The following is a 26,856-nucleotide window of genomic DNA, read 5'->3' on the forward strand; positions in this document are numbered from 1 at the left end:
TAACCAACTAGCCAGGATTTTCAGCAAAACCAACAATGACAAAAAAGTGTGTTTAACACAAGAGGTCATATAGTTTTCTCATAGTTCTTTTTCTGTACACAATTTTATTTTAAAGAAATCTTTTTTCCATTTTGTGGTGCTCATTTGTAGGGGGAAAGAGTTTGCTAACTTCATCTTTTCCTGAATTTCAGCTGAATGCATTTTTCTTGTTTTATTCTTCTTGAACTGATACACTTTGTCCAATATGAAGTGTAAATTAATGCATACATTTATGGAGCACATAACAATTAAACAAAGGCCATTCAATCAGAGTGCTTTCACCTACTTTCTTTCCCCACAAACATGATATTGCAAGACAGAAGAACATGACTTTGAAGGAACTGGAAACTCTCCCCAAACACTTCAGTGATTATGTAAGGATGGTCAAACAGGGTAGTGTTTGTGGAAAGGCAGCTATCTGAGGAGCTGAAACATGATGATTCTCAGGTGGAAATAATTAAAGTGTTTTTATTCAGCTCTGCACTCTGCCTGCCACAGTATCGTGTTCTTCGATCACTTTTCATGGTAAATTAAATGCTTCACCAGGTTCATTTTTAGAAAATATGGGATCTCTAACCAATCTATACCATCAAACAAGTAAAGTTGAAATAGAAAAGTATGAAAACAGGGACCAGGTGCTCCGGTGTGCTAAACGCACAAGTCACCACTCCGTTTAGTGTTTTTATGAACATGGGAGCCTGGTGAGATAGAAATCTTTGATTACAAAAGTAAACCCTCCCCAGTACATGTTACTTTACTGACATACAAATAGAGATCAAAATACTGTGGTATGGTATCAGTCCATTTGAGTAACCTTAATTAGGATGCCAGAGAGTACTATGAGAATGAAAAGGTACCACAGTAGTCTGAAAAAGAAATGAGAGTTTGATAATTAACGTATTATTTATTTTAACCAAATTACCATTTATTGGAAATCTTTTTCATTCATTGGAAATATTTTTACTTTCTGGAAATTTAGGGCATGACAGGTACCGTAAAACACTCAGAGTTTCTGTGATGTGTGAGGGAAAACTGTCAGCATTATTTAGTTGTTTATCTTAGATTAGATTCAAGATGTCATTTACCAAGATATTATATAGCAAAGTGTTCCATCACTCTTAGAGTCTATGTTAATCTTGAAACTCAAAAGTTTCAAAGCAAAGTAAAACTTGATTCAATTAAGTAAGAGTAAATGCTATAGAAATGAGTCTTGTGATGTTCTGTGGATATTCCGAGAAGTTTTGACAAACACTATACAAATAAATTGCATTTAAAAAAATCAAAGACAAAGGAATCCAGTTGTTTTATTATTTTTTTATATAGCATGTATCTTTACGATTATTGCAAACATTGCCTCCTTATTACTCTGCAACGATTACTTTTAAAACCAAATCCAGCTCAAGAACACCGTATTTCTGAAGGGATATTTTATAATCACAGTCAGGTGTGCCCATTTTCAATTTCAGAAATCTTTGCCTACTGGGTTATAGATCTGCCACATCGCTTTCAGCAAGAACTTCTCAGATAAATATCTTGAAACTTGAGCATATATCCAATATGAAGGTGCAAGTCTCACGGGTTCACCATGAAATATAACTCTTTAGCTTCATAAATCCTTATATCCACAATACTTCAAATCTGAAATGCCCACTGTCAATGCCTTCTTAAGTTAAAAGGATGAAATTTGAAAAATCAAATGTCTGTTTTAACCAAGCTTCTGTTTCTCTTCATTTTATTTTGTTTGGATTTTGATTCAGTACCAAAATGTTGAAAATTAGCTTTTTTATGTTCACACTAAGGCACCGTGTGTACTCAAGAACATTAGATGATGGGCAGCTGATCAAAGAATCCAAAGTCTAACTGGCATCTGGGACCAGCTCCTCTGTGAATGGCACATAACTCAAGGAAATATTTCTGGAAGATCGTTATAATATGAAGCCTTATTTGACTAAAGTAATCCTTCCTCCTATGTTGGGGAGTTGATTTTTTTCCCCAAGTGACCATTTCTTCCTTTAACTTCTTTTCATTTTCTTTTTTTTATAGGACATAGTAATACAAATGCACACAGTGTACTTCTCCAGACAGGTAATGGGGCACTAGTGATGAGAAAGTGTTTTGTAATATTCTTCACCCACATGTATCCCTGAATATACATCCATCCAGAGGTGTGTCATCCTGTCACAAGAGGACAACTTACTCCTTGGCTTTTATTTTATTATAGCTGATGCAGCAGTAAAACACAGGTAGAGAGATTTAGCACTATCTCTAAAACACAGGTGGAGAGATTTAGCACTATCTCCTGTTACTCTCCCTCTGCTGCCACAATCTCCTACTTGTGTGCAAGAAGCGTTCCATGTGTGGCAAGCTAAACCCTCCTCAGAGTATCTGGGGGGGGTCCATGGATTACCCAGGGAAAGTAAGCCAGTGCCAGAGTTGACGCCAAGGGGACCTCCTAATTCCTCCAGAGAATTCTGACCAGGTAACTATGTTGAAGTCAGCAAGGGTTATTATAGAAGTGAAACAAGGAGGAAGTAAGGAATGAAGAGGACCTCTGATCTCATTCCAAACATAACTGAATAATCTTTGAAAGCAGGGCATGTCTCTGGACTGATGCCAAAAGCAAGACCTAGACTTCTTAACACAAATGTGACAGGTCCATAATAATCTTAACTTTCTGAACCAGGAACAAATTTCTGGTTGCCTCCTAAATCTGCTAGAACACCCATCTTTACCCCAAGAGTTATTAATAGAGGATCTTTGAGGCCAATTCTAACAAGGAAACTGATCAAAACAAACAGGATTTGCTCCAATATTTTTGCAAATAAGTGTAGCAGTAGCAGTAGTGGTTATACAGTAAGTAGCTATAACATGCCAAAAGAGTACCAAGTATTTTATCTTCACAATAAAACCATGAGGTAGGTACTCTCATTATTTTTATTTTTGCCCTTTAGAAATTAGAAACTTGGAGTGGTAAGGAACTTTCCCAAAGTCAGATAGCTCGTAAGTGGTGATGCATGCAAGACTCAAATTCAGACCACCTTATCTGGAGTCCCCACTCTAAACCACTTACTACTCTGCCACTGTCTACCATGACATTGCCTTTTCATTCTCAACTTTTCTGTCTGCCCCCTTAATGCTTGGATGTCCTATTTGCCACCATTCAATATTCAAGGGATCAACTGTTCTTTTCTCTCAGGACAATTGCCCTGCAGGTTAAGTGTCATCCTTGTTACCTCCTTTGCCCTTAGCAAGCTGCCTCCATTTCCCCCTTTCCATTTTCTTCTCCACCCTGCAAACTTCACTCTTTTCCTTTTCACTGTTTTTCCCTGTTTTCTGCCCATCCTCATTTCTCTTTTCTCCAGCCTAATTCCACTGCCATCTCACTTATCCTTGTTTCCCTGACCGTTCACTGTGACACTTTTCCCTACACACACCATATTAAAAGTAAACAGAAAATAAAATTCAAGCCATGATGTGAGAGAAAATATTCATTTACAATACAAACAAAAGACTCATGTTTAGGATACAGAAAACCCCCAGAAATCAATAAGTTAAAAAAAACTGGATAAATATTTAAATAGGCATAGCACAAAAGAAGATATACAGATAGCCAATAAGCATATTAGAAGGTAAACAATATTTCTACTCATCAGAGTAATGTAAATTAAAACCATAATAAGATACTGCTACACATTCACTAGAATGGCTAAAATGAAAGGACTGAGAATACTAAGTGTTGATAAGGATGCAAAACAACTGGAACTTCCACGCATTGCTAGTGGGAGGATAAAATAGTACATCACTTTGTAAAATTGTTGGACAGTAGTAAAACTAAATATATGCTTACCTACAACTCAGAAAGAAATTGTAGCCCCAGGAATATAACCAAGAGAAATAATTGCATATGTCCACAAAAAGACTTGTATAAAACTGTGCGTAGCAACTTCATTCATAATAGTTCCAAACTAGAAATACCCCAAATGGCCACCAATGAAAGCGCATAGATAAATTATGTTATATTCATACAATGTAATACTACACCACAATAAAAAAGAACAAACTATTGATACATACACCAACACTATAAATATCAAAAAACATTTTGAGTGATAGAAGCCATACACAAAGAGTATTTACTATATGATCCCATTTATATGATGTCTAAGAAGAGGGAAAACTAATCTTTAGTGACAGAAGATAGGAAATTACATGGTGATTACATGAGTATACAAATATATAAAATTTATCCAGATGCATACTTAAGATTTATGTATTTTACTGCATGTAAATTATACATATATAAAAAGTTTGTAAGAAAGTAAATGGATAGAAAACTGTTTAGGATAGAAATATAGAAACCTATGACATTCCAAGTTCTTGCCAAGTTCATAACATTTCAAGACATTAATAGATGTCTCTCTTACTTCAGTAAGAGTCAATAAACAGCCACGAAGCCTGCGTCATCCTATCCTATCCTATATGGAAAACTAACTGGTGGGTGAATTCAAGGTTCTGGGCATCCCGGGCCTTACAATTCTGTTTTGTGATCACTGAAAGTTTCAAAATGTTGCTAAATCACAACACACACAAGCTGACACCTTAGGCATCCTCAAAGAGAATTGTTAAATAGTGGACATTTGAACACATTCATATTGCCTGGTTAAAACAAATCCAAGTAGAATTGTGAAAGTATTAATTTTAAAAAGTCCTCTTGAATTCAGGCTCTTGACCCAGGCACTTCATGAGGAAGTTAACAGCTGGCATACATAACATTCATTTTTGCCCACCAACATTCCCTTAAGAAACCACATCATGGCTTTCTAAAGGGGTAACACAAGTCTCTAGACCCACTGTGTAATACTCGACAGAGCAAGTGTCTGCTGTGCTGATATCCCAGAAGAAAGAGCAAAAATAAATAAATAAATCCAAAGGGCATGAAAAGTCTTCTTTCTCATCAGAGATTCACAATTGCCAACTAACCTTTAATGATGGGAAATGGGGCTGTAGAAAACCTAGCTAAAATAGTCTAAATTACCCATTAGCCCTTTCTGATAGCTGTGAAGGAATCTTGTATTCTTGGTTAACTGGAATAGCGACAGAATGTCATCCCTAACTTTACCATTTGCTTACCTTCCAAAGCTTAGATAGTCCAGAAAATTATACTTCTGATTTTTACATTTCTCAGATACTCAGTTGACAAATACATATTTTTTAGACCAAATGATCAATTATTTATTCACTTGATTCATTATTTCTTTCTTTTTTTTTTTACATCCTTATTGGAATATAATTGCTTTACAATGTTGTGTTAGTTTCTGCTGTACAACAAGGTGAATCAGCTATATATCCTCGCCCTCTTAAGCCCCCTTCCCACCCTCCCTATCCCACCCCTCTAGGTCATCACAAAGCACTGAGCTGATCTCCCTGTTTTATACAGCAGCTTCCCACTAGCTATCTATTTTACAGTTGGTGGTGTATATATGTCAATGCTACTCTCTCACTTCGTCCCAGCCTCTCATTCTCTATGTCTGCGTCTCTATTCCTGCCCTGCCACTAGGTTATTTTTGCTTCAAAAGATAATAGGTTTACTTCTTCTTTTCCAATTTGGATTCCTTTTATTTCCTTTTCTTCTCTGATTGCTGTGGCTAAAACTTCCAAAACAATGTTGAATAATAGTGGTGAGAGTGGGCAACCTTGTCTTGTTCCTGATCTTAGTGGAAATGCTTTCAGTTTTTCACCATTGAGGATGATGTTTGCTGTGGGCTTGTCATATATGGCCTTTATTATGTTGAGGAAAGTTCCCTCTATGCCTACTTTCTGCAGGGTTTTTATCATAAATGGGTGTTGAATTTTGTCAAAAGCTTTCTCTGCATCTATTGAGATGATCATATGGTTTTTCTCCTTCAATTTGTTAATATGGTTTATCACATTGATAGATTTGCATATATTGAAGAATCCTTGCATTCCTGGAATAAACCCCACTTGATCATGGTGTATGATCCTTTTAATGTGCTGTTGGACTCTGTTTGCTAGTATTTTGTTGAGGATTTTTGCATCTATGTTCATCAGTGATATTGGCCTGTAGTTTTCTTTCTTTGTGACAATAGCCCGGAGATGGAAACAACCTAAGTGACCGTCATCGGATGAATGGATAAAAAAGATGTGGCACATATATACAATGGAATATTACTCAGCCATAAAAAGAAACGAAATTGAGCTATTTGTAATGAGGTAGATAGACCTAGAGTCTGTCATACAGAGTGAAGTAAGTCAGAAAGAAAAAGACAAATACCGTATGCTAACACATATATATGGAATTTAAGAAAAAAATGTCATGAAGAACCTAGGGGTAAAGCAGGAATAAAGACGCAGACCTCTTAGAGAACGGACTTGAGGTTATGGGGAGGGGGAAGGGTGAGCTGTGACAGGGCGAGAGAGAGTCATGGGCATATACACACTAACAAACGCAGTAAGGTAGATAGCTAGTGGGAAGCAGCCGCATGGCACAGGGATATTGGCTCGGTGCTTTGTGACAGCCTGGAGGGGTGGGATGGGGAGGGTGGGAGGGAGGGAGACGCAACAGGGAAGACATATGGGAACATATGTTTATGTATGACTGATTCACTTTGTTATAAAGCAGAAACTAACACACCATTGTAAAGCAATTATACCCCAATAAAGATGTTAAAAAAAAAAAAAAGATAATAGGAATCCCTTAAGGACATCCTTAGTCTTTGTTTCTGCCACTCTCATCCATGGTTTCTCCTGGCTGCCTTCTGATACAGACAAGTCACTCTTGTTTCATCTCTCTAAAAGACAAATTCTTTCCTCCAAGATATTGAATAAATTTGTAAATGGTAAGCACTGTTTTGCTTATACTTGAGTCTTAGATCCTTGATTAAAAAGGAAACAAACTCTGAACCAAGTTAAGTACTATCATACAGACAATTCTGAACCTCTAAGTTCTTTGGCACTTGGAGGCTATTTGCTTTTAGCAACACATTCAAATTTAATTAAATAAGCTTAGCTTTTACCTGAGATTTTTAATTATATGTCTTGCCTAACTACACAGAGGCATATTAAATATACTGCATCAGTTTCTTCTAAGGGCACATGATATAACACCAGCTTTGAAAAAGAAATCATGTTTAGCCACCAAATTTTTTGAGGTACCAAAGTTAATTGAATACAACACAGGCTTAAATTAGTTCATTTTAATTTTAATTATAACTATAATCCCTTCTTCCTCAAAGGTAGAGAAAGCAAGATAATGATTGTAAGATAAACCTGCTGTGCAGAAAAGCGTTTATACTAGGCCTGCAACTGTTATCATTAGAAAAGCCTGTTGGAAAGGTGAGCCCTTAGCTGGCATCTGTGAACTTGGATTTCAGGAGGGTTCCCACCGTTCCCTAACTGGTAAGAGTGGCCAACTGCCTAAACTCGTTGTGTAAAAAGTGTGGTTTATGCTGAACAACTGATTTCCTTCTGGGAATCTGGAATTTAGGCACATGCTACGAAGAGGGTGCCCCAGTGACCACCCCCCAATAAAAATTCTGGGCACTGAATCTATCTTTTATTTTTAATTTTTTTTATTGTGGTAAGAACATTTAACATGAGATCTACTCTCCTGACCAAATTTTAAGTGCATAATACAGTCTTTTCAACTATAGCCACAATGCTGTACAGCAGATCTCGGGAGCTTATTCATTTTGTAATTGAAACTATATGCCCATTGAATAGCAATTCCCCATTTCCCCTACCCCCAGCCCCTGGCAACCTCCACTCTACTCCGTTTCTATAAGTTTGACTCTTAAATACCTCATACACACACTGAGTTTTTAATAGGCTTCCCTGGTAGAAGGCTTCCCTGGTGAACACACTTCACATGTGTTGTCACAACTCATTACTGGAGGAATTAAGTGCATCCTGTCTGATTCTACTGGGAGAAGGAACTCTTGGATGCTCATATCTGGTTTCCTCCAGATTTTACCCCATGTGCCTTTCTCTTTGCTGATTTTGCTTTGCATTCTTTTTCTGTAATAAATCCCAGTCACGAATACAACTATTTACTGAATTCTGGGCTCTCCTAGCAAATTAATCAACATAGGGGTGGACTTGGTGACCTCTGACACACCTGGCAGTGAATCCTGTTCTCTACACAGATGAAGTGGTGTTGACACCGACGAGGGGAAATTGGATTTCTGAGACAGTATTTTTCAAAGCATGCTCAGATCAAACTGCCATATAAAATTCCCACCTGATTTAGTGTGTCTGATCAACAGGTGTACAGTCTTATTTATATACATGGTTCATCTCAATGAAAAAAAAAAACCAACGCAAACACATCACATACGTAATTCCTCTTTCCATCGCTTCAAAGTAAGAATTTGTTGTCTTCTTACTTACCTAGTAGTGGTTTCCTCATAACTTTTAATAACATAGGTGCTTTGAACTGGTCTTTAACAATTCAAACAGATAAATTCAATATCTTAGATGACAGTTACTGCTGAAATTTTTTCTGACCACAACTTTTCTAACAACTTTTAGGAAAATCCAAAAGATACCTCTCTAGACATACATGCCTTGAACTTGGCAGAGAATGAGGGAGCATCACATTTTCAGCATAACAAATTGCTCTGTTCTTGTAATCCTAGTAAATGCTCAAGAGACTGCCTATGTTCCACTGGTTTCCTCCTCTCTTCTTAAAATGCAGCTGAGCTGGCCAAAAAAACAAATAACACATGTGCCCACTATCCTCACTTTCTTTGACAATATTTTATCTAGTGAATTGCTATTAAAGAGTAAAAATTCCATTGTAAACAGTAGAAAAAGAATAAAAACATAAATACTCTGCAAAGTAGGAACTAGAAATATTACATTTGTAATTGGAGGCCTCATTGCATCTGATTCTTCTATACATACTAATGCAGAATAAAACTGCCTTGTGCTGGGAACTGAAACAGTATTCTGGTAAGCAACACCTGAAAATGTCAAAGGCCAAATTACTAGGCTCATGACTATAACTGCATATTTCCTTTAATTCTAATTACAGTACAATCTATTCTTGATTCCAAATTTGCTTTGCATCGATAAACATTGCCTACCATTTCCAGATATGTATGCCTACATGGTAATTTGTCCATTAGTTCTCATTTGTTAAGAAATGTTCTATTAAATTACCTATGACCAAGATCAATTTCCAAGTCCAAGTCCCCTTCTTCAGATACTCATTATCATTCATCAATACCTTTTCAAGTCCTCCTTGTAAAATAATTTCACTAAAACGTCCCCTCCTGCAGAGATTGCAACATTACCTGAGAAAAAAAAATCACCCTTCTTTCTTTTGGCTCTAGAAACCCCATTTTCCTTCTGCTCAAATCAAGCAATGAGCCACAAAACTCAAAAGATCACAGATAACCATCACCATCTAAAATACAAAATGGGGAAATGTCACCAAGGTCACTCACCCACTGGAGTCCGCGGAAGTGATAGCAATCAGGGGTAGAATCTTCAGGGGGAGGCTGGTTGGCCTTTGAGTGTTCTCCAATTCACTTTTCAAGTCAGCTTGTTCCAACTGTCTAAAGGCGAGAGGGGGAAGCTGGACACTGCGGCAAGAAAGTCTCCGTACAAGATAGGGTTCCATTCCTCGCAAAGGGTCTTCCTCTTCATTAGTGGAATGCAGTGTTTCCTCAGAGGCCTAAGACAAAAGTTCAAGAAAGTTCAGTAATCAACAAAAGTCCCATGATTTATCATTACATGATGGCTTTACACTTTTGGAGAAAGAAATTGAGGGAAAATTATATGTGAAAAATGCTAACTAGAAAGCAGTGATATTAACAGAAAAATATTTGGTGAAAAGACTACAACTAATAACTGAAATCTAGAGTTATTTTAAAAATAGTAAAGTTGTTCACCAGTATATTCAGATATGGCTTGGTTGTTAACAGTTAACTGACATTTCCAATAATCTTAGAATTTATGAGTTTTGTGCGTGAATTCTATGAAATCAAGGGTAAATCAAAACATTTTTCTACCAAATATGAAATGAATTGTGGAAATTTCATATATATATATATGTGTGTATATATATATATGTATGTATATATATATATATCTTGACATATTACATACCCATAAATACATGAAGAAAGAGGAAGAAAATGAGTCCTTTTTTTTTCTTCATAATTAGGACCATATTTGTAACATATTTTCATATGTCACTTGTTACTCAGATATTCTTTACAAAGTTTTATGATAAGACTTTGTGAGGGGAATGAAAAAAAAGACATGAACATCTGAGTACCAAGTAGAAATATATTTAAATCACAGCTGAATTTTGCGAATAGAAAATTTAATATTTTGACTCTAGTTGAAAAAATATACTGCTACATAAGTAATAATTATTTCCAAGTGGTTGGAAAGTCTAGTCTGGCAACGTTTATTATATCCATATACACAGAATGATAGAGCCACCAAGTGTTATCAGATAACACAATGAGTTTTAGAATCCTTGCATTGCCACTTTGCCAGTTGTGTTTGTAGAGTGTTGCTTAATCTAAGTTTTCTGTTTCTTTACCATAAAAATGGAAATAGATCCATCGCCTCTGCAGCACACATTTGTTGGCCAAACCTTTGCTTTTCTATCTCCGTGTGAGTGGCCCTTCTCCCCTCTGAAGTCCCAAACCACTATCCTCCACACCCTGTTTGTTCTTTAGGAGCCAAAGGTGGTGTTTCAGGGAGGGCTTCGGTGAGTGACTCTGTTCTTTGGGTGGGTGGCCAGGCAGGGTCTCTCCCATGGACCAGTGTGTAGGGGAGCAGAATTGGCCACCCTCAACTGTGTCTCTTTGGCATATTGTTTGAAGTGGTTATCTCCTGAGACATGGAAAGGGCTCTGGAAACTAAGTAGGAGTTGCCCTTTCCTAAAAAACCTTTCCATTGGTAAGGGTGATTCCCTGTCAGGATGGAGGATGACCCACCCATTCCCCCCCAACACACACAAAAATGGAAATAATATTTACCCACAAGAATTAAATGAGATCATGAATGTAATGTGCATAGCTCATTACCTGTTATGTGATAAGCAGTCATGGCAATTTCCTTTCCTTCTGAGTTGTACAAGTGAAGAAACTAGCCCAGAGAGGCAAAGTACTTTCTCCAAAATTAGCCTGTTGGCTATAAGTTAAAAGTGCATTGACTTTGCAGAGTCCAGACCTAGTTTAGAACCTTTGTTGAACTTCTTACTATACTACCATCTTTGGGCAAGTAACTTAGGCTCACTGAGATTGGTTCTCCACTTGAACGCTGAGGATAATAATAATATTTACTTCTCAGGGTCATTGTCTGGATCAGAGATACAAAGTGTATGAAGTACTAATAGATGGCCCATGGTTTGCACTCAACAAAATGGCAGCTATTATTATTATAATCCAGGCTAATTCCCTTTATCTTTTCATAGCACTATACTGCCTTTGATACTTAATTCATCCATATTTTTTTCCAAAAACAGAAAATTTGTCTTTTTCTGATTTATAGCTTGGAAAATGTGAAAGGACATCCAATGGTGGCTTCTATTCAGCCTTGGGTTTTATTGTCTAATTTCATGGATAAATAGAAACAAAAAAGAAGGCACCCGGAAGGTAAAGAAGACGTCAAAGCTAAATGCAAAGTTTATTTATTTCAGGTTCTAGATATGAAGATCTAGATTCTGAGAATCTGTGCTTTGAGGAATCTACTTGCTTTGTAAAACAACATCAGTAATAACAGTGGCTTTAAAAAGCAGGACATCCTGCCACTTGAGACAACATGCATGGATCTTGAGGGCATTATGCTAAGTGAAGTAAGTCAGACAGAGAAAAATAAACCCTGTATGAGCACACTTATACATGGAATCTAAAGAAAAAAACCCAAACTCATCAGATCAGCTTTGTGGTTACGAGAAGTGGGCGTGGGGGAGGGGAAATTGAATGAAAGGGGTCAAAAGGTACAAGCTTCCAGTTATAAAATAAATAAGTACTAGGGATGTAATGTATAGCCTGATGACTACTGTTGACATGGCTGGATGGTATATACGAGAGTTATTAAGAGAGTAAACCCTAAGAGTTCTCATCACAAGGAAAAAAGTATTTTTTCTTTTTTTTTGTATCTACACAAGATGATGAATGTTAACTAAACCTGTGGTCATTGTTTTACAATATTTTTAAGTCAAATCATTATGCTGTATAAACGTATACACTGCTGTATGTCAATTATATCTCAATAAAACTAGAAAATAGTTTTAATAATAATGACTAATATTTATTGAGTCCTTATCAAGTGCTGGGTTTACTTAGTGAGTGCTGTGCTTTTCATATATCACCTCATTTAATTTTCACTTAAGTCCTCGGGGTAGGTTCTATTACTTTTCCCATTTCACACATAAAGAAACAGAGACCTTTATCATCACATGCCCTGGTCACACAGCCACGTGGTTAGTAGGGTAACCAACATTCCTGTTTGCCTGGGCCTTTCTGCTTTTAGGACTGCAAGTCCCATGCTCAGGAGAACCCACCAATCCCAAGCAAACTAGGATGACTGATCACCCTACAAGTCAAAATCCAAACCCAAATCTATTTTAGTTAAACCTGAAACTAATAGCTACTCTGTACTACCTCTAACAAGTATGGTCCCTGGCAAGGTGCATACTTCCAGAAAAGAATTGAACACATAGTAATTGACCATAATTTAATATGCCTCACATTTTTAAAAAAATGAACAGAATTGAGCCCTACATAAACAGTGGAAATCAGTTGAGAATCCTTGTTGATTAAGTCAGGAGACAGAGATCTAGGCCTGACTCTGGCACTAATTACTTATGTGGTGTTGAGTCATTTTACCTTTCTGGACTTTAGTTTCCTTAGTCATACAATCAAGAGATTGTACAAAATGAACCTTAAGGCTACTTTCAGCTCTGAAATACTCAGATTTTATAATAGCCAGTGGTAAAATCAACGCTTAGTGAGATGGCAAATATATATAATAAAGGGAAAACGTGTGCACATGTACCATTCTTAGCTTTTAGTTTGAGAAAGTGAGCCTCTATGTGCTTACAACGTTCTGTGTGTTCGTTTAAGGACAGAATTGCAAACTACAGCCACACTCTGGGACTGCTAACAGGTCATGATTTGCCTCACGTATTTCTCAAGAGAAGTTAATGAATGACTTAAGTGTGTAGACATCCTTCTTTGGGACAAACGTGGAAAAGAAGAAAAAAAGATGAGTCTAGCAGAGCTAAACACTGAATGTAGCTGGCCAAAGTTAATATCTTTTTATAAAGATAGCATTGTAACTGAAGGAATGCTTTCTATAACCCAGGTCATGTGATAAAAGACTTAAGGTTTGTGACATTCTCTTTTAGATAAAACCACCTCAAGAGGTAACTTCTGAGAGAACAACCTCTATTAAAAATAAAGTGTAGTATTTTTATCTTGATAATAAAAATGATAAAGCTATAGATGTCTATATCCTAACATTCCATTCAAAAACAGCATAACAAGTGGCTTTTAAAAAATTCCATATCAGTGTGTATCAATGATATTTTAAAAAGAAACAGAACTTTACCTGGTAGAAGGTGATAGGTTAAATGGCCTTATTTTGGAAAGAAATGTAAAAATGATCACCAGGACAATATGTATTTCATGTTATTGTAGGAAAATGACATTTTTACAAGGGTCGAGGGAAAAGACAGTATTTATAGCATCTCTAAGCTGTTATTTCTCAAAAAAGTGATGCTCAAACTTCCTGCGTGAGAATCGCAGAAGGTACTTGCTAAAATTCAGACTCCCAGGCCCTATTCCAGATCTGCCTAATCAGTATCTCTATTATTAGGGCCTGGGAGTCTGAGTAAGTCTCCACTATGGTTCTTATGTATGCTTAAATTTGGGAACTAATGGTTTTGACATTTTAGACATGGTCCAATAAGATGGTCTGGCAAAGACTCAATAACAAAAAGATGTTCACTGCAGCTTATTTATGATAAAGAATAACCAGATATAATCTAATTATTGTACTGAGGGATTGGCTTAATAAATTTTGATACATCATATTATGAAATACTATGAGGCTGTTAAAATAATGCAGAAGAATATGTGATTATATTCATGACATAATGCCGAGTGGGAAAAACAGATTACAGTGTGATCTAATTTTTGTAAAACAACACTAAAACAAAAACAAACACCAAAACATATTATATTTATAGAAAAATTTTAGAAAGATATATCCCAGTTCTCTAAAATGGCTTTCTCTAGGTGATGGTGTTGGTGGTGATTTTCACATTGTTGTTTATTACTAGTTCCTATATTCCCTATAAATTTGTACTATTTTGAGTTTAAAAGTACAATAAAAGTCATAATAAAAAAATGAAACTACATTGAACTTGCTATTGATGGCACTCAAAAATATCTCACATTCAGCTTCAAGATATGCAATAGCCAAAGAAAAAAGACACTAAAATATTTGAATGAGTTTAATGCAAACCTGTTAATTTGTAATAAAACAAAATTCTCTTTGGTAACTAACCAACTTACTTGGAATAGTTGACAGAAAAATAACTTGAAAGTAATTGTTTTCACTGTTAGGACAAGTGCCTCCCTGAAATACATACCTAAAGAAAGCAATCCCTCAATGATTAAGAGTTACAACGCATGTGTGAGTGTTAAATATGTTGTTGTTGTTGTTGCTGGAATCATTATTATTGCTGTTTTCTTCAGTCTCCATGAAGGATAGGTAATTAGTTTCTTTGTTCTCTTTTTTTTTCCCCTCCCAAAATAGATTGCAAGCCACTTAAGGCCTTTAGTGCAGGGACATACATATAACTGGTGATAAATAAATTGCTGTGCTGTTGATAATCTCGGGTTTTTGATATTTGTTTCATATATATGTATAAATATTTTACACATATATATGAAATTTTCTATAGAGAAATTATTTTAAAATATATGTGAATGTACATTGGCATTATAGCAGAAAATGTTTCTTTCTGAGCACCAGCTAGACCATATTTCCAGATTCCCTTGCAGGTAGATATAGGTACATCAATGGCATTACCTTATATGCAAAGGATTACAGGCTAAGGAAATGTGCCATTTTCCAGCTGTCCCATAAAAACTGTGAGTACAATCCCTCATTTCTCTCCCCCTCTGGAACTCCTTACTGGATACTGAAGATGGTGAAGACAAAAGATGGGAGATATCATGGTTTCTAAGTCACTGTTCAGAGGAGAGCCACTTGAATGCTTAATTTGGGCCACATGAGCCACAAATAATTTTCCATTGTGGAAAGGCACTAAAATTTGGAGTCTCCTTGTTACAGCTAGTGCTGTATTATATATATAATCATATCTCTACTCTTTGAGTTCAAATTATCTTAATTATAACATCATTCTTTTCTGGGTAATTCCTTAATTAGATATTCATTGAGCATCCACTACCTTGAAAATGTGTGTGGGGTGCTAGAAATACAGATGAATTAGACACTTCCTTTTTCCTTAAGTACTCATTATTCATGTGGGGAGAAAGATAAATATAATAGGTCTTCACCAATGTGTGATGAAGAGCTGTAACAGAGGACTTAGCGCTCTTTAGGAGTGCATCAGTAGGATGAACACTTTTGTGAGTGAAAGAGGGTGCTAGCCAGAAGTGACATCAACCAAAGGAGAAAACTAGGACTGTCTCAGGCAAACTAAGCGGTATGACTACCTCGTGAATCAGGCATTTCTTTTTGGGTCCTGTCTACTTCTCCAATCAGTTCTGTTTAGTCTCATTGATGGATCCCCTGTTAACTGTCTCTTGAATCTAGACACTCTCCAATGAGCTATCCTCAACCATTTCTCTTCTCACCCTACACACTACTGGTTTGAAACCTCAGGAGCTTCCCAGGTGAAATCTGAACCTGGCCCCTGTACACGAGGGCAAGAGAGGCCAAAGAAAGAGGCAGGCCACTCCAGATCAGTAGGTGACAGAATTAATAAGGAAGGGAACTTACATACAGGTTTGTCTTGGGCGGCCTCAAGGCAACTAGATCTCGGCACGTGCTGCCAGAATCTGAAAAGGTTATATAGAGGCCTTAACTGGGTTCAGTTATGTATACTGTCCAGATGAACTCAACAACACATTGTTCTCTCAAGCCTGCATCTTCGAAAACTGCTCCTACTAGGAGAATGGTGGGCAGAACATTCCATGGACCAGGGAGGGGGTGAGCAGCTTCTGATTACCTGGGTCCAGCTCACAGGTCAACTGGTGGTCAAGTTCTCTCAATGACCTCCTTTAACACACTCATGTTGAAAATATTATCCAAGACAATGAATACAAATAAATTCTGCCTTTTTATTTATGACCCCAAGTCAGCTTTCAGCCTTCCAGTTGTAGTGAAATGATTAATTCCTGTGTCATTCCATTTGTTAGCTTGGACACATCTAGAAGGAGAGGAGCATGCCATAAGAACTATTGTACCTCCAGTACTCAGCCAGTGCCTGGGACAATGTATATGTATAGCTGATTCACTTTGTTATAAAGCAGAAACTGACACACCATTGTAAAGCAATTATACTCCAATAAAGATGTTTAAAACAAAAAACACATGCAAAATAAACCTTGCTGAAGGCATGAATGAAGAAAACAGACAAACTTGACTCCATTTTCTCAACTGTAAGAAATCAGGAAATGGAGAAATAGTATTAGATATTGGTATTACTAGTAATGTTCTGTTTGTAATTACTAATGTAAGTTAGGTAGAGGCTGCAGCCCATACAAGGAATTTCTTTTAAAATTTCAGGATATGAGCCACTCAGATTGCTTTGGTCTATTCCCATGTTTGAAACTTCTTTCAAATATAGATTCATTATGATAAGCATTTTCACCTAATTTTTAAAAAAACTAATAAAAGATTTCAGGCACTCAGTGCTCCACAGTACCTATTCTGTGCAGAGCATTGTAGAAGTTAGCAAGTTAAATACTGCATGAATTTTCAGGAAGAAGACAGAGTAAGCTGAAGATTAGTTTTTATAACTTCCAATGTTACGATCCTTGCTGCTGTCTAATTAGTTTCCTAATTTACTCTGAAAAAGTAGTTTCCCTGGGCCTGAATTTGTAAACAAGACAATTTTTGAAAATTGAACCAACTCTTTAAGAACTAGGGTAAAATTTAATAGGTTATATTGAAAAGAATTGAAGATTATATTCAGAATCTAAAAGAACTATATACAATGATAGACATTATGTGTATGTATATATATATATATCATAGACATTGTACGTGTGTGTGTGTATATATATATATACATAAATTCTGCTATGTCTCAATGAATTGTTCACAATATACTAAAGCAATAATTGAAAATCTGCCTTAAAATTCCTCAGCCTTATGCTAAATATTATCCCCTTATCTCATTACTCATTATATATATATATATATTTTTTTTTATCTTAAAATCCAATGCTAAGCTCGCTCAAATAATCTTATAGGAAACTCACAAGTCAAGGCAATACATGTAAATACCTAAGTTCTTTTAATTCAGAAAAGAGCATTCTGAGCAGAGGAAGATGGCAGAAGAGTAAGATGCGGAGATCACCTTCCTCCCCACAGATACACCAGAAATACATCTACACGTGGAACAACTCCTACAGAACACCTACTGAACGCTGGCAGAAGACCTCAGACCTCCCAAAAGGCAAGAAACTCCCCACGTACCTGGGTAGGGCAAAAGAAAAAAGGAAAAACAGAGACAAAAGGATAGGGACGTGACCTGCATCAGTGGGAGGGAGCTGTGAAGGAGGAAAAGTATCCAAACATTAGGAAGCCCCTTCGCGGGCGGAGACTGCGGGTGGCGGAGAGGGAAAGCTTCAGAGCTGCGGAGGAGAGCACAGCAACAGGGGTGTGGAGGGCAAAGCGTGGAGATTCCCGCACAGAGGATCGGTGCCGACCAGCACTCACCAGCCCAAGAGGCTTGTCTGCTCACCCACCGGGGCGGGCGGGGCTGGAAGCTGAGGCTCGGGTTTTGGAGGTCAGATCCCAGGGAGAGGACTGGGGTTGGCGGCATGAACACAACATGCAGGGGGCTAGTGCGCCATGGCTAGCCGGAACGCAGTCTGGCGAAAAGTCTGGAGCTGCGACAGAGGCAAGAGACTTTTTCTTCCCTCTTTGTTTCCTGGTGCGCGATGAGAGGGGATTAAGAGCGCTGCCTAAAGGAGCTCTAGAGACGGGCGCGAGGCGCGGCTAATAGCGCAGACCCCAGAGACGGGCATGAGACGCTAAGGCTGCTGCTGCCGCCACCAAGAAGCCTGTGTGCGAGCACAGGTCACTATCCACACCTCCCTTCCGGGGAGCCTGTGCAGCCCACCACTGCCAGGGTCCCGGGATCCGGGGACAACTTCCCCAGGAGAACGCACGACACGCCTCAGGCTGGTGCAACATCCCGCCGGCCTCTACCGCCGCAGGCTCACCCCGCATCCGCACCCCTCCCTGCCCCCCGGCCTGAGTGAGCCAGAGCCCCTGAGTAAGCTGCTCCTTTAACCCCGTCCTGTCTGAGCTAAGAACAGACGCCCTCCAGCGACCTACACGCAGAGGCGGGGACAAATCCAAAGCTGAGCCCCAGGAGCTGTGCGACCAAAGAAGAGAAAGGGAAATCTCTCCCAGCAGCATAAGAATCAGCGTATTAAAGCTCCACAATCAACTTGATGTACCCTGCATCTGTGGAATACATGAATAGACAACGAATCATCCCAAATTGAGGAGGTGGACTTTGAGAGCAAGATTTATTATTTTTTCCCCTTTTCCTCTTTTTGTGAGTGTGTATGTGTATGCTTCTGTTTGAGATTTTGTCTGTATAGCTTTGCTTTCACCATTTGTCCTAGAGTTCTATCCATCCGGTTTTTTTTTTCTTAAAAATTTTTTTTTCTTAATAATTATTTTTTAATAACCTTATTTTATCTTGCTTTATTTTATTTTATTTTATTTTATCCTCTTTCTTTCTTTCTACTTTTTCTCCCTTTTATTCTGAGCTGTGTGGATGAAAGGCTCTTGGTGCTACAGCCAGGAGTCAGTGCTGTGCCTCTGAGGTGGGAGAGCCAACTTCAGGACACTGGTCCACAAGAGACCTCCCAGCTCCACATAATATCAAATGGCAAAAATCTCCCAGAGATCTCCATCTCAACACCAGCACCCAGCTTCACTCAACGACCAGCAAGCCACAGTGCTGGACACCCTATGCCAAAAAACTAGCAAGACAGGAACACAATCCCACCCATTAGCAGAGAGGCTGCCTAAAATCATAATAAGGCCACAGACACCCCAAAACACACCACCAGACGTGGACCTGCCCACCAGAAAGACAATATCCAGCCTCATCCACCAGAACACAGGCACTAGTCCCCTCCACCAGAAAGCCTACACAACCCACTGAACCAACTTTAGCCACTGGGGACAGACACCAAAAACAATGAGAACTACGAACCTGCAGCCTGCAAAAAGGAGACCCCAAACACAGTAAGATAAGCAAAATGAGAAGACAGAAAAACACACAGAAGATGAAAGACAAAGATAAAAACCCACCAGACCTAACAAATGAAGAGGAAATAGGCAGTCTACCTGAAAAAGAATTCAGAATAATGACAGTAAAGATGATCCAAAATCTTGGAAATAGAATAGACAAAATGCAAAAAACATTTAACAAGGACCTAGAAGAACTAAAGATGAAAGAAGCAATGATGAACAACACAATAAATGAAATTAAAAATACTCTAGATGGTATCAATAGCAGAATAACTGAGGCAGAAAAACGTATAAGTGACCTGGAAGATAAAAGAATGGAAATAACTACTGCAGAGCAGAATAAAGAAAAAAGAATGAAAAGAACTGAGGACAGTCTCAGAGACCTCTGGGACAATATTAAACGCAACAACATTCGAATTATAAGGGTTCCACAAGAAGAAGAGAAAAAGAAAGGGACTGAGAAAATATTTGAAGAGATTATAGTTGAAACCTTCCCTAATATGGGAAAGGAAATAGTTAATCAAGTCCAGGAAGCACAGAGAGTCCCATACAGGATAAATCCAAGGAGAAACACACCAAGACACATATTAATGAAACTGTCAAAAATTAAATACAAAGAAAACATATTAAAAGCAGCAAGGAAAAAAAAAAAAAGCAGCAAGGAAAAATAACACACAAGGGAATCCCCATAAGGTTAACAGTTGATCTTTCAGCAGAAACTCTGCAAGCCAGAAGGGACTGCCAGGACATATTTAAAGTGATGAAGGAGAAAAACCTACAACCAAGATTACTCTACCCAGCAAGGATCTCATTCAGATTTGATGGAGAAAGTAAAACATTTACAGACAAGCAAAAGCTGAGAGAGTTCAGCACCACCAAACCAGCTTTACAACAAATGCTAAAGGAACTTCTCTAGGCAAGAAACAAAAGAGAAGGAAAAGACCTACAATAACAAACCCAAAACAATTAAGAGAATGGGAATAGGAACATACATATCAATAATTACCTTAAATGTAAATGGATTGAATGCTCCCACCAAAAGACACAGACTGGCTGAATGGATACAAAAACAAGACCCATATATATGCTGCCTACAAGAAACCCACTTCAGACCTAGAGACACGTAGACTGAAAGTAAGGGGATGGAAAAAGATATTCTATGAAAATGGAAACCAAAAGAAAGCTGGAGTAGCAATTCTCATATCAGACAAAATAGACTTTAAAATAAAGACTATTAGAAGAGACAAAGAAGGACACTACATAATGATCAAGGGATCGATCCAAGAAGGATATAACAATTGTAAATATGTATGCACCCAACATAGGAGCACCTCAATATATAAGGCAAATACTAACAGCCGTAATAGGGGAAATCGACAGTAACACATTCATAGTAGGGGACTTTAACACCCCACTTTCACAAATGGACAGATCATCCAAAATGAAAATAAATAAGGAAACAAAAGCTTTAAATGATACATTAAACAAGATGGACTTAATTGATATTTATAGGACATTCCATCCAAAAACAACAGAATACACATTTTTCTCAAGAGCTCATGGAACATTCTCCAGGATAGGTCATACCTTGGGTCACAAATCAGGCCTTGGTAAATTTAAGAAAATTGAAATTGTATCAATTTCACAACGCTATGAGACTAGATATTCCGACCACAACGCTATGAGACTAGATATTAATTACAGGAAAAGATCTGTAAAAAATACAAACACATGGAGGCTAAACAATACACTACTTAATAACAAAGTGATCACTGAAGAAATCAAAGAGGAAATAAAAAAATACCTGGAAACAAATGACAATGGAGACACGACAACCCAAAACCTATGGGATGCAGCAAAAGCAGTTCTAAGAGGGAAGTTTTTAGCAATACAATCCTACCTTAAGAAACAGGAAACATCTCAAGTAAACAACCTAACCTTGCACCTAAAGCAATTAGAGAAAGAAGAACAAAAAACCCCAAAGTTAGCAGAAGGAAAGAAATCATAAAGATCAGATCAGAAATAAATGAAATGAAGGAAACAACAGCAAAGATCAATAGAACTAAAAGCTGGTTCTTTAAGAAGATAAACAAAATTGATAAACCATTAGCCAGACTCATCAAGAAAAAAAGGGAGAAGACTCAAATCAATAGAATTAGAAATGAAAAAGGAGAAGTAACAACTGACACTGCAGAAATACAAAAGATCATGAGAGATTACTACAAGCAACACTATGCCAATAAAATGGACAACCTGGAAGAAATGGACAAATTCTTAGAAATGCACAACCTGCGAAGACTGAATCAGGAAGAAATAGAAAATATGAACAGACCAATCACAAGCACTGAAATTGAAACTGTGATTAAAAATCTTCCAACAAACAAAAGCCCAAGACCAGATGGCTTCACAGGTGAAATCTATCAAACATTTAGAGAAGAGATAACACCTATCCTTCTCAAACTCTCCAAAATATAGCAGAGGGAGGAACACTCCCAAACTCATTCTACAAGGCCACCATCACCCTGATACCAAAACCAGACAAAGCCATCACAAAAAAAGAAAACTACAGGCCAGTATCACTGATGAACATAGATGCAAAAATCCTCAACAAAATACTAGCAAACAGAATCCAACAGCACATTAAAAGGATCATACACCACGATCAAGTGGGGTTTATTCCAGGAATGCAAGGATTCTTCAATATACGCAAATCAATCAACGTGATACACCATATTAACAAACTGAAGGAGAAAAACCATATGATCATCTCAATAGATGCAGAGAAAGCTTTTAACAAAATTCAACACCCATTTATGATAAAAACCCTGCAGAAAGTAGGCATAGAGGGAACTTTCCTCAACATAATAAAGGCCATATAAGCCAAACCCAGCCAACATCATCCTCAATGGTGAAAAACGGAAACCATTTCCACTAACATCAGGAACAAGACAAGGTTGCCCATTCTCACCACTATTATTCAACATAGTTTTGAAAGTTTTAGCCACAACAACCAGAGAAGAAAAGGAAATAAAAGGAATCCAGATTGGAAAAGAAGAAGTAAAGCTGTCACTGTTTGTAGATGGCATGGTACTATACATAGAGAATCCTAAAGATGCTACCAGAAAACTACTAGAGCTAATCAATGAATTTGGTAAAGTAGCAGGATAAAAAATTAATGCACAGAAATCTCTGGCATTCCTATACACTAAGGATGAAAAATCTCTAAGTGAAATTAAGAAAACACTCCCATTTACCACTGCAACAAAAAGAATAAAATATCTAGGAATAAACTTACCTAAGGAGACAAAGGACCTGTATGCAGAAAATTATAAGACACTGATGAAAGAAATTAAAGATGATACAAATAGATGGAGAGATATACCATGTTCTTGGATTGGAAGAATCAACATTGTGAAAATGACTCTACTACCCAAAGCAATCTACAGATTCAATGCAATCCCTATCAAACTACCACTGGCATTTTTCACAGAACTAGAACAAAAAATTTCACAATTTGTATGGAAACACAAAAGACCCCGAATAGCCAAAGCAATCTTGAGAACGAAAAACGGAGCTGGAAGAATCAGGCTCCATGACTTCAGACTATACTGCAAAGCTACAGTAATCAAGACAGTATGGTACTGGCACAAAAACAGAAATATAGATCAATGGAACAGGATAGAAAGCCCAGAGATAAACCCACGCACATATGGTCACCTTATCTTTGATAAAGGAGGCAGGCATGTACAGTGGAGAAAGGACAGCCTCTTCAATAAGTTGTGCTGGGAAAACTGGATGGGTACATGTAAAAGTATGAGATTAGAACACTCCCTAACACCATAGACAAAAATAAGCTCAAAATGGATTAAAGGCCTTACATTAGAGGAAAACATAGGCAGAACACTCTATGACATAAATCACAGCAAGATCCTTTTTGACCCACCTCCTAGAGAAATGGAAATAAAAACAAAAATAAACAAATGGGACCTAATGAAACTTCAAAACTTTTGCACAGCAAAGGAAACCATACACAAGACCAAAAGACAACCCTCAGAATGGGAGAAAATATTTGCAAATGAAGCAACTGACAAAGGATTAATCTCCAAAATTTACAAGCAGCTCGTGCAGCTCAGTAACAAAGAAAAAAACAACCCAAACCAAAAATGGGCAGAAGACCTAAATAGACATTTCTCCAAAGAAGATATACAGATTGCCAACAAACACATGAAAGAATGCTCAGCATCATTAATCATTAGAGAAATGCAAATCAAAACTACAATAAGCTATCATCTCACACCAGTCAGAATGGCAATCATCAAAAATTCTAGAAATAATAAATGCTAGAGAGGGTGTGAAGAAAAGGGAACACTCTTGCACTGCTGGTGGGAATGTGAATTGGTACAGCCACTATGGAGAACAGTATGGAGGTTCCTTAGAAAACTACAAATAGAACCACCATATGACCCAGCAATCCCATTACTGGGCATATACCCTGAGAAAACCATAATTCAAAAAGAGTCATGTAGCAAAATGTTCATTACAGCCAAAATGTGCATTTACAATAGCCAGGACATGGAAGCAACCTAAGTGTCCATCATTGGATGAATGGATAAAGAAGATGTGGCACATATATACAATGGAATATTACTTAGCCATAAAAAGAAACGAAATTGAGCTATTTGTAATGAGGTGGATGGACCTAGAGTCTGTCATACAGAGTGAAGTAAGCCAGAGGGAGAAAGACAAATACCGTATGCTAACACACATATATGGAACTTAAGGAAAAAAAAATGTCATGAAGGACCTAGGGGTAAGACAGGAATAAAGACTCAGACCTACTAGAGAATGGACTTGAGGATATGGGGAGGGTGAAGGGTAAGCTGTGACAAAGTGAGAGAGTGGCATGGACATATATACACTACCAAACGTAAAATAGATAGCTAGTGGGAAGCAGCCACATAGCACAGGGAGGTCAGCTCAGTGCTTTGTTACCACCTAGAGGGTTGGGTTAGGGAGGGTGGGAGGGAGGGAGAGGCAAGAGGGAAGAGATATGGGGAAACTAAGACACCATTTTAAAGTAATTATACTCCAATAAAAAGTTTAAAAAAATACGCAGACCTATTAGAGAATGGACTTGAGGATATGGGGGGGAAGGGTAAGCTGGGACAAAGTGAGTGAGTGGCATGGACATATATACACTAACAAATATAAAATAGATAGCTAGTGGGAAGCAGCCACATAGCACAGGGAGATCAGCTCGGTGCTTTGTGACCACCTAGAGGGGTGGGATAGGGAGGGTGGGAGGGAGGGATACATAAGAGGGAAGAGATATGGGGATATATGTATATGTATAATTGATTCAGTTTGTTATAAATCAGAAACTAACATACCATTGTAAAGCAATTATACTCCAATAAGGATGTTAAAAAAATGAATTATTTATGAAAATGAAAATTTCCACCCCAGGTTAACACAAAGATAGCAGATAGCTCTCATACATCTACAGAGCATAATCCAAATATAGGGTGTGATTTCACTTTGTTTTTGTTTTTGTTTTTTTGCGGTATGCGGGCCTCTCACTGTTGTGGCCTCTCCCGTTGCGGAGCACAGGCTCCGCACGCGCAGGCTCAGTGGCCATGGCTCAGGGACCCAGCTGCTCCGCAGCATGTGGGATCTTCCTGGACCGGGGCACGAACCCGTGTCCCCTGCATCGACAGGCAGACTCTCAACCACTGCACCACCAGGGAAGCCCTAGGGTGTTATTTCAAACTGCTTAGAACAGACAGAAATCACTGAAGTCCTTCTAAATCCATTTTCTATAATACGCTCATCAGAACGTCTACAAAGTTCCTAAAAAGGAATAGGAAAATTTCTCATTCAGTCATATTCTACTGTATATTCTCATCAAGAAGAAAGTCTGTCTGAAACTCTAGGATTCACTTAACCTTATGTAAATAGCATTGTATCTTTCCTGAGTGACCTTGAAAACTGAAGTGGATTCTATTTGGTTGGCAGAGAAAAGAAAGAAAATTTAAAGAAAAACAAGATTTCTATCAATTATTTACTTCACAACGATATACACAGTAATAGAAGCACATCAACATAAAAGAAGCTAACAGTGTTTTTCTGGCCCCTGAAAATTATGTCTTCCTAGAAAAACACGTTAAAATTTACCTGGCTTATTCTCTGTTTTGAAAAATCTATCACTTGAGTAATCAGGTGCCAAACCACAACATTAAAGGGAGCACAAAGATCTACTGTCTTCATTTTCAAGTTATACTTAAATACCAACATTAATAAAAAATATTTACAAACATGAAAACAAAAAACTAAAATCATTTTTGATAAGGTATATTTATTATAGTAAAGTAAGTCTTTAGAATAAACTAATAAAGACTGAGGTGTAGGAGGAAAGGGGAGACAAAGTAATGCCAAATTCCCTCTTCACATGGAAGGAGCCTGCAGAGCTTTCTCTCTTGGCTTTGATGTTCAAATAACTATTAAAGATTTCATTGATAAACTAAGGATCAGAAGAATGCTAATATTCTAGAAGTCTACATTCAATGTTATAGTCAATGGTGAAACATATTTTTTATTCTTATTAAAATAAGGAATACTACAAGGATGTGCCCCGATATCTCTTTTATTTAGGATCATTAATAAATATTTATTATATTGCACATTGTACATAGGCAGCTCATTGATCCTCATTAAAAACTGCAGGAAGGGCTGCTATTATTTCCATTTTACAAATTCGGAAAATGAGGCTTAGAGGGGTTATTTTGCCACTTACCTCCCACTTTAGGGAGGTTAGAGTAACACTATTAGTAAATGGTCAAGCCAGGTTTTCAGACCAGGCTTACCTGACCCTAAAGCTCACCATTGCTAACTCAAATGCACGATTGTCCACACTTTTCAAGAACTTCTGGCCAATTCAGTAATGTGGGAAATAGAAATAATAGACACAGAACTACAGGAAAGATGAAGAAATTGTTATCATTATTTGATTAAAACCTTGTTTAATGGATGGATTTTCTTAAATTTTCTTAAATATTTCTTATAGAAGAACTTAACATGTATTAAAGGAAACACTATCAACTAATGCGGGAGGAACAATTATGTCAGTGTTGGGGAAAATCGCTATGTAGATCATGTAAGAGGAAATAAAAATGTTAAATATTAAAAATACAAAAAAGTAAGCCATAGAGTGACATCAGCAAGATAGTGGAACAGGAAGCTCCAGACCTTGTTCCTTGACAGAGACACTGACTTAACAACAATATACAGTTCTAA

At 37.5% G+C, this 26,856-nt stretch overlaps 1 protein-coding gene across 5 annotated transcripts in view; it reads right to left on the reverse strand.

The window, feature by feature from the left end:
• PDE4D (phosphodiesterase 4D) overlaps positions 1 to 26,856 on the reverse strand; it is a 1,450,167-nt gene that overhangs the window by 942,163 nt on the left and 481,148 nt on the right. For all 5 annotated transcript variants that reach the window (XM_060295794.1, XM_060295795.1, XM_060295798.1 and 2 more), the window contains one exon: positions 9,507 to 9,736. In XM_060295794.1, the coding sequence (XP_060151777.1) occupies positions 9,507 to 9,736 (230 nt within the window). The remainder of the gene's footprint in view (positions 1 to 9,506; positions 9,737 to 26,856) is intronic.

Source organism: Globicephala melas, chromosome 3 (genome assembly GCF_963455315.2).
Source record: "Globicephala melas chromosome 3, mGloMel1.2, whole genome shotgun sequence".
In the NCBI taxonomy this organism is placed as follows: Eukaryota; Metazoa; Chordata; class Mammalia; order Artiodactyla; family Delphinidae; genus Globicephala; species Globicephala melas.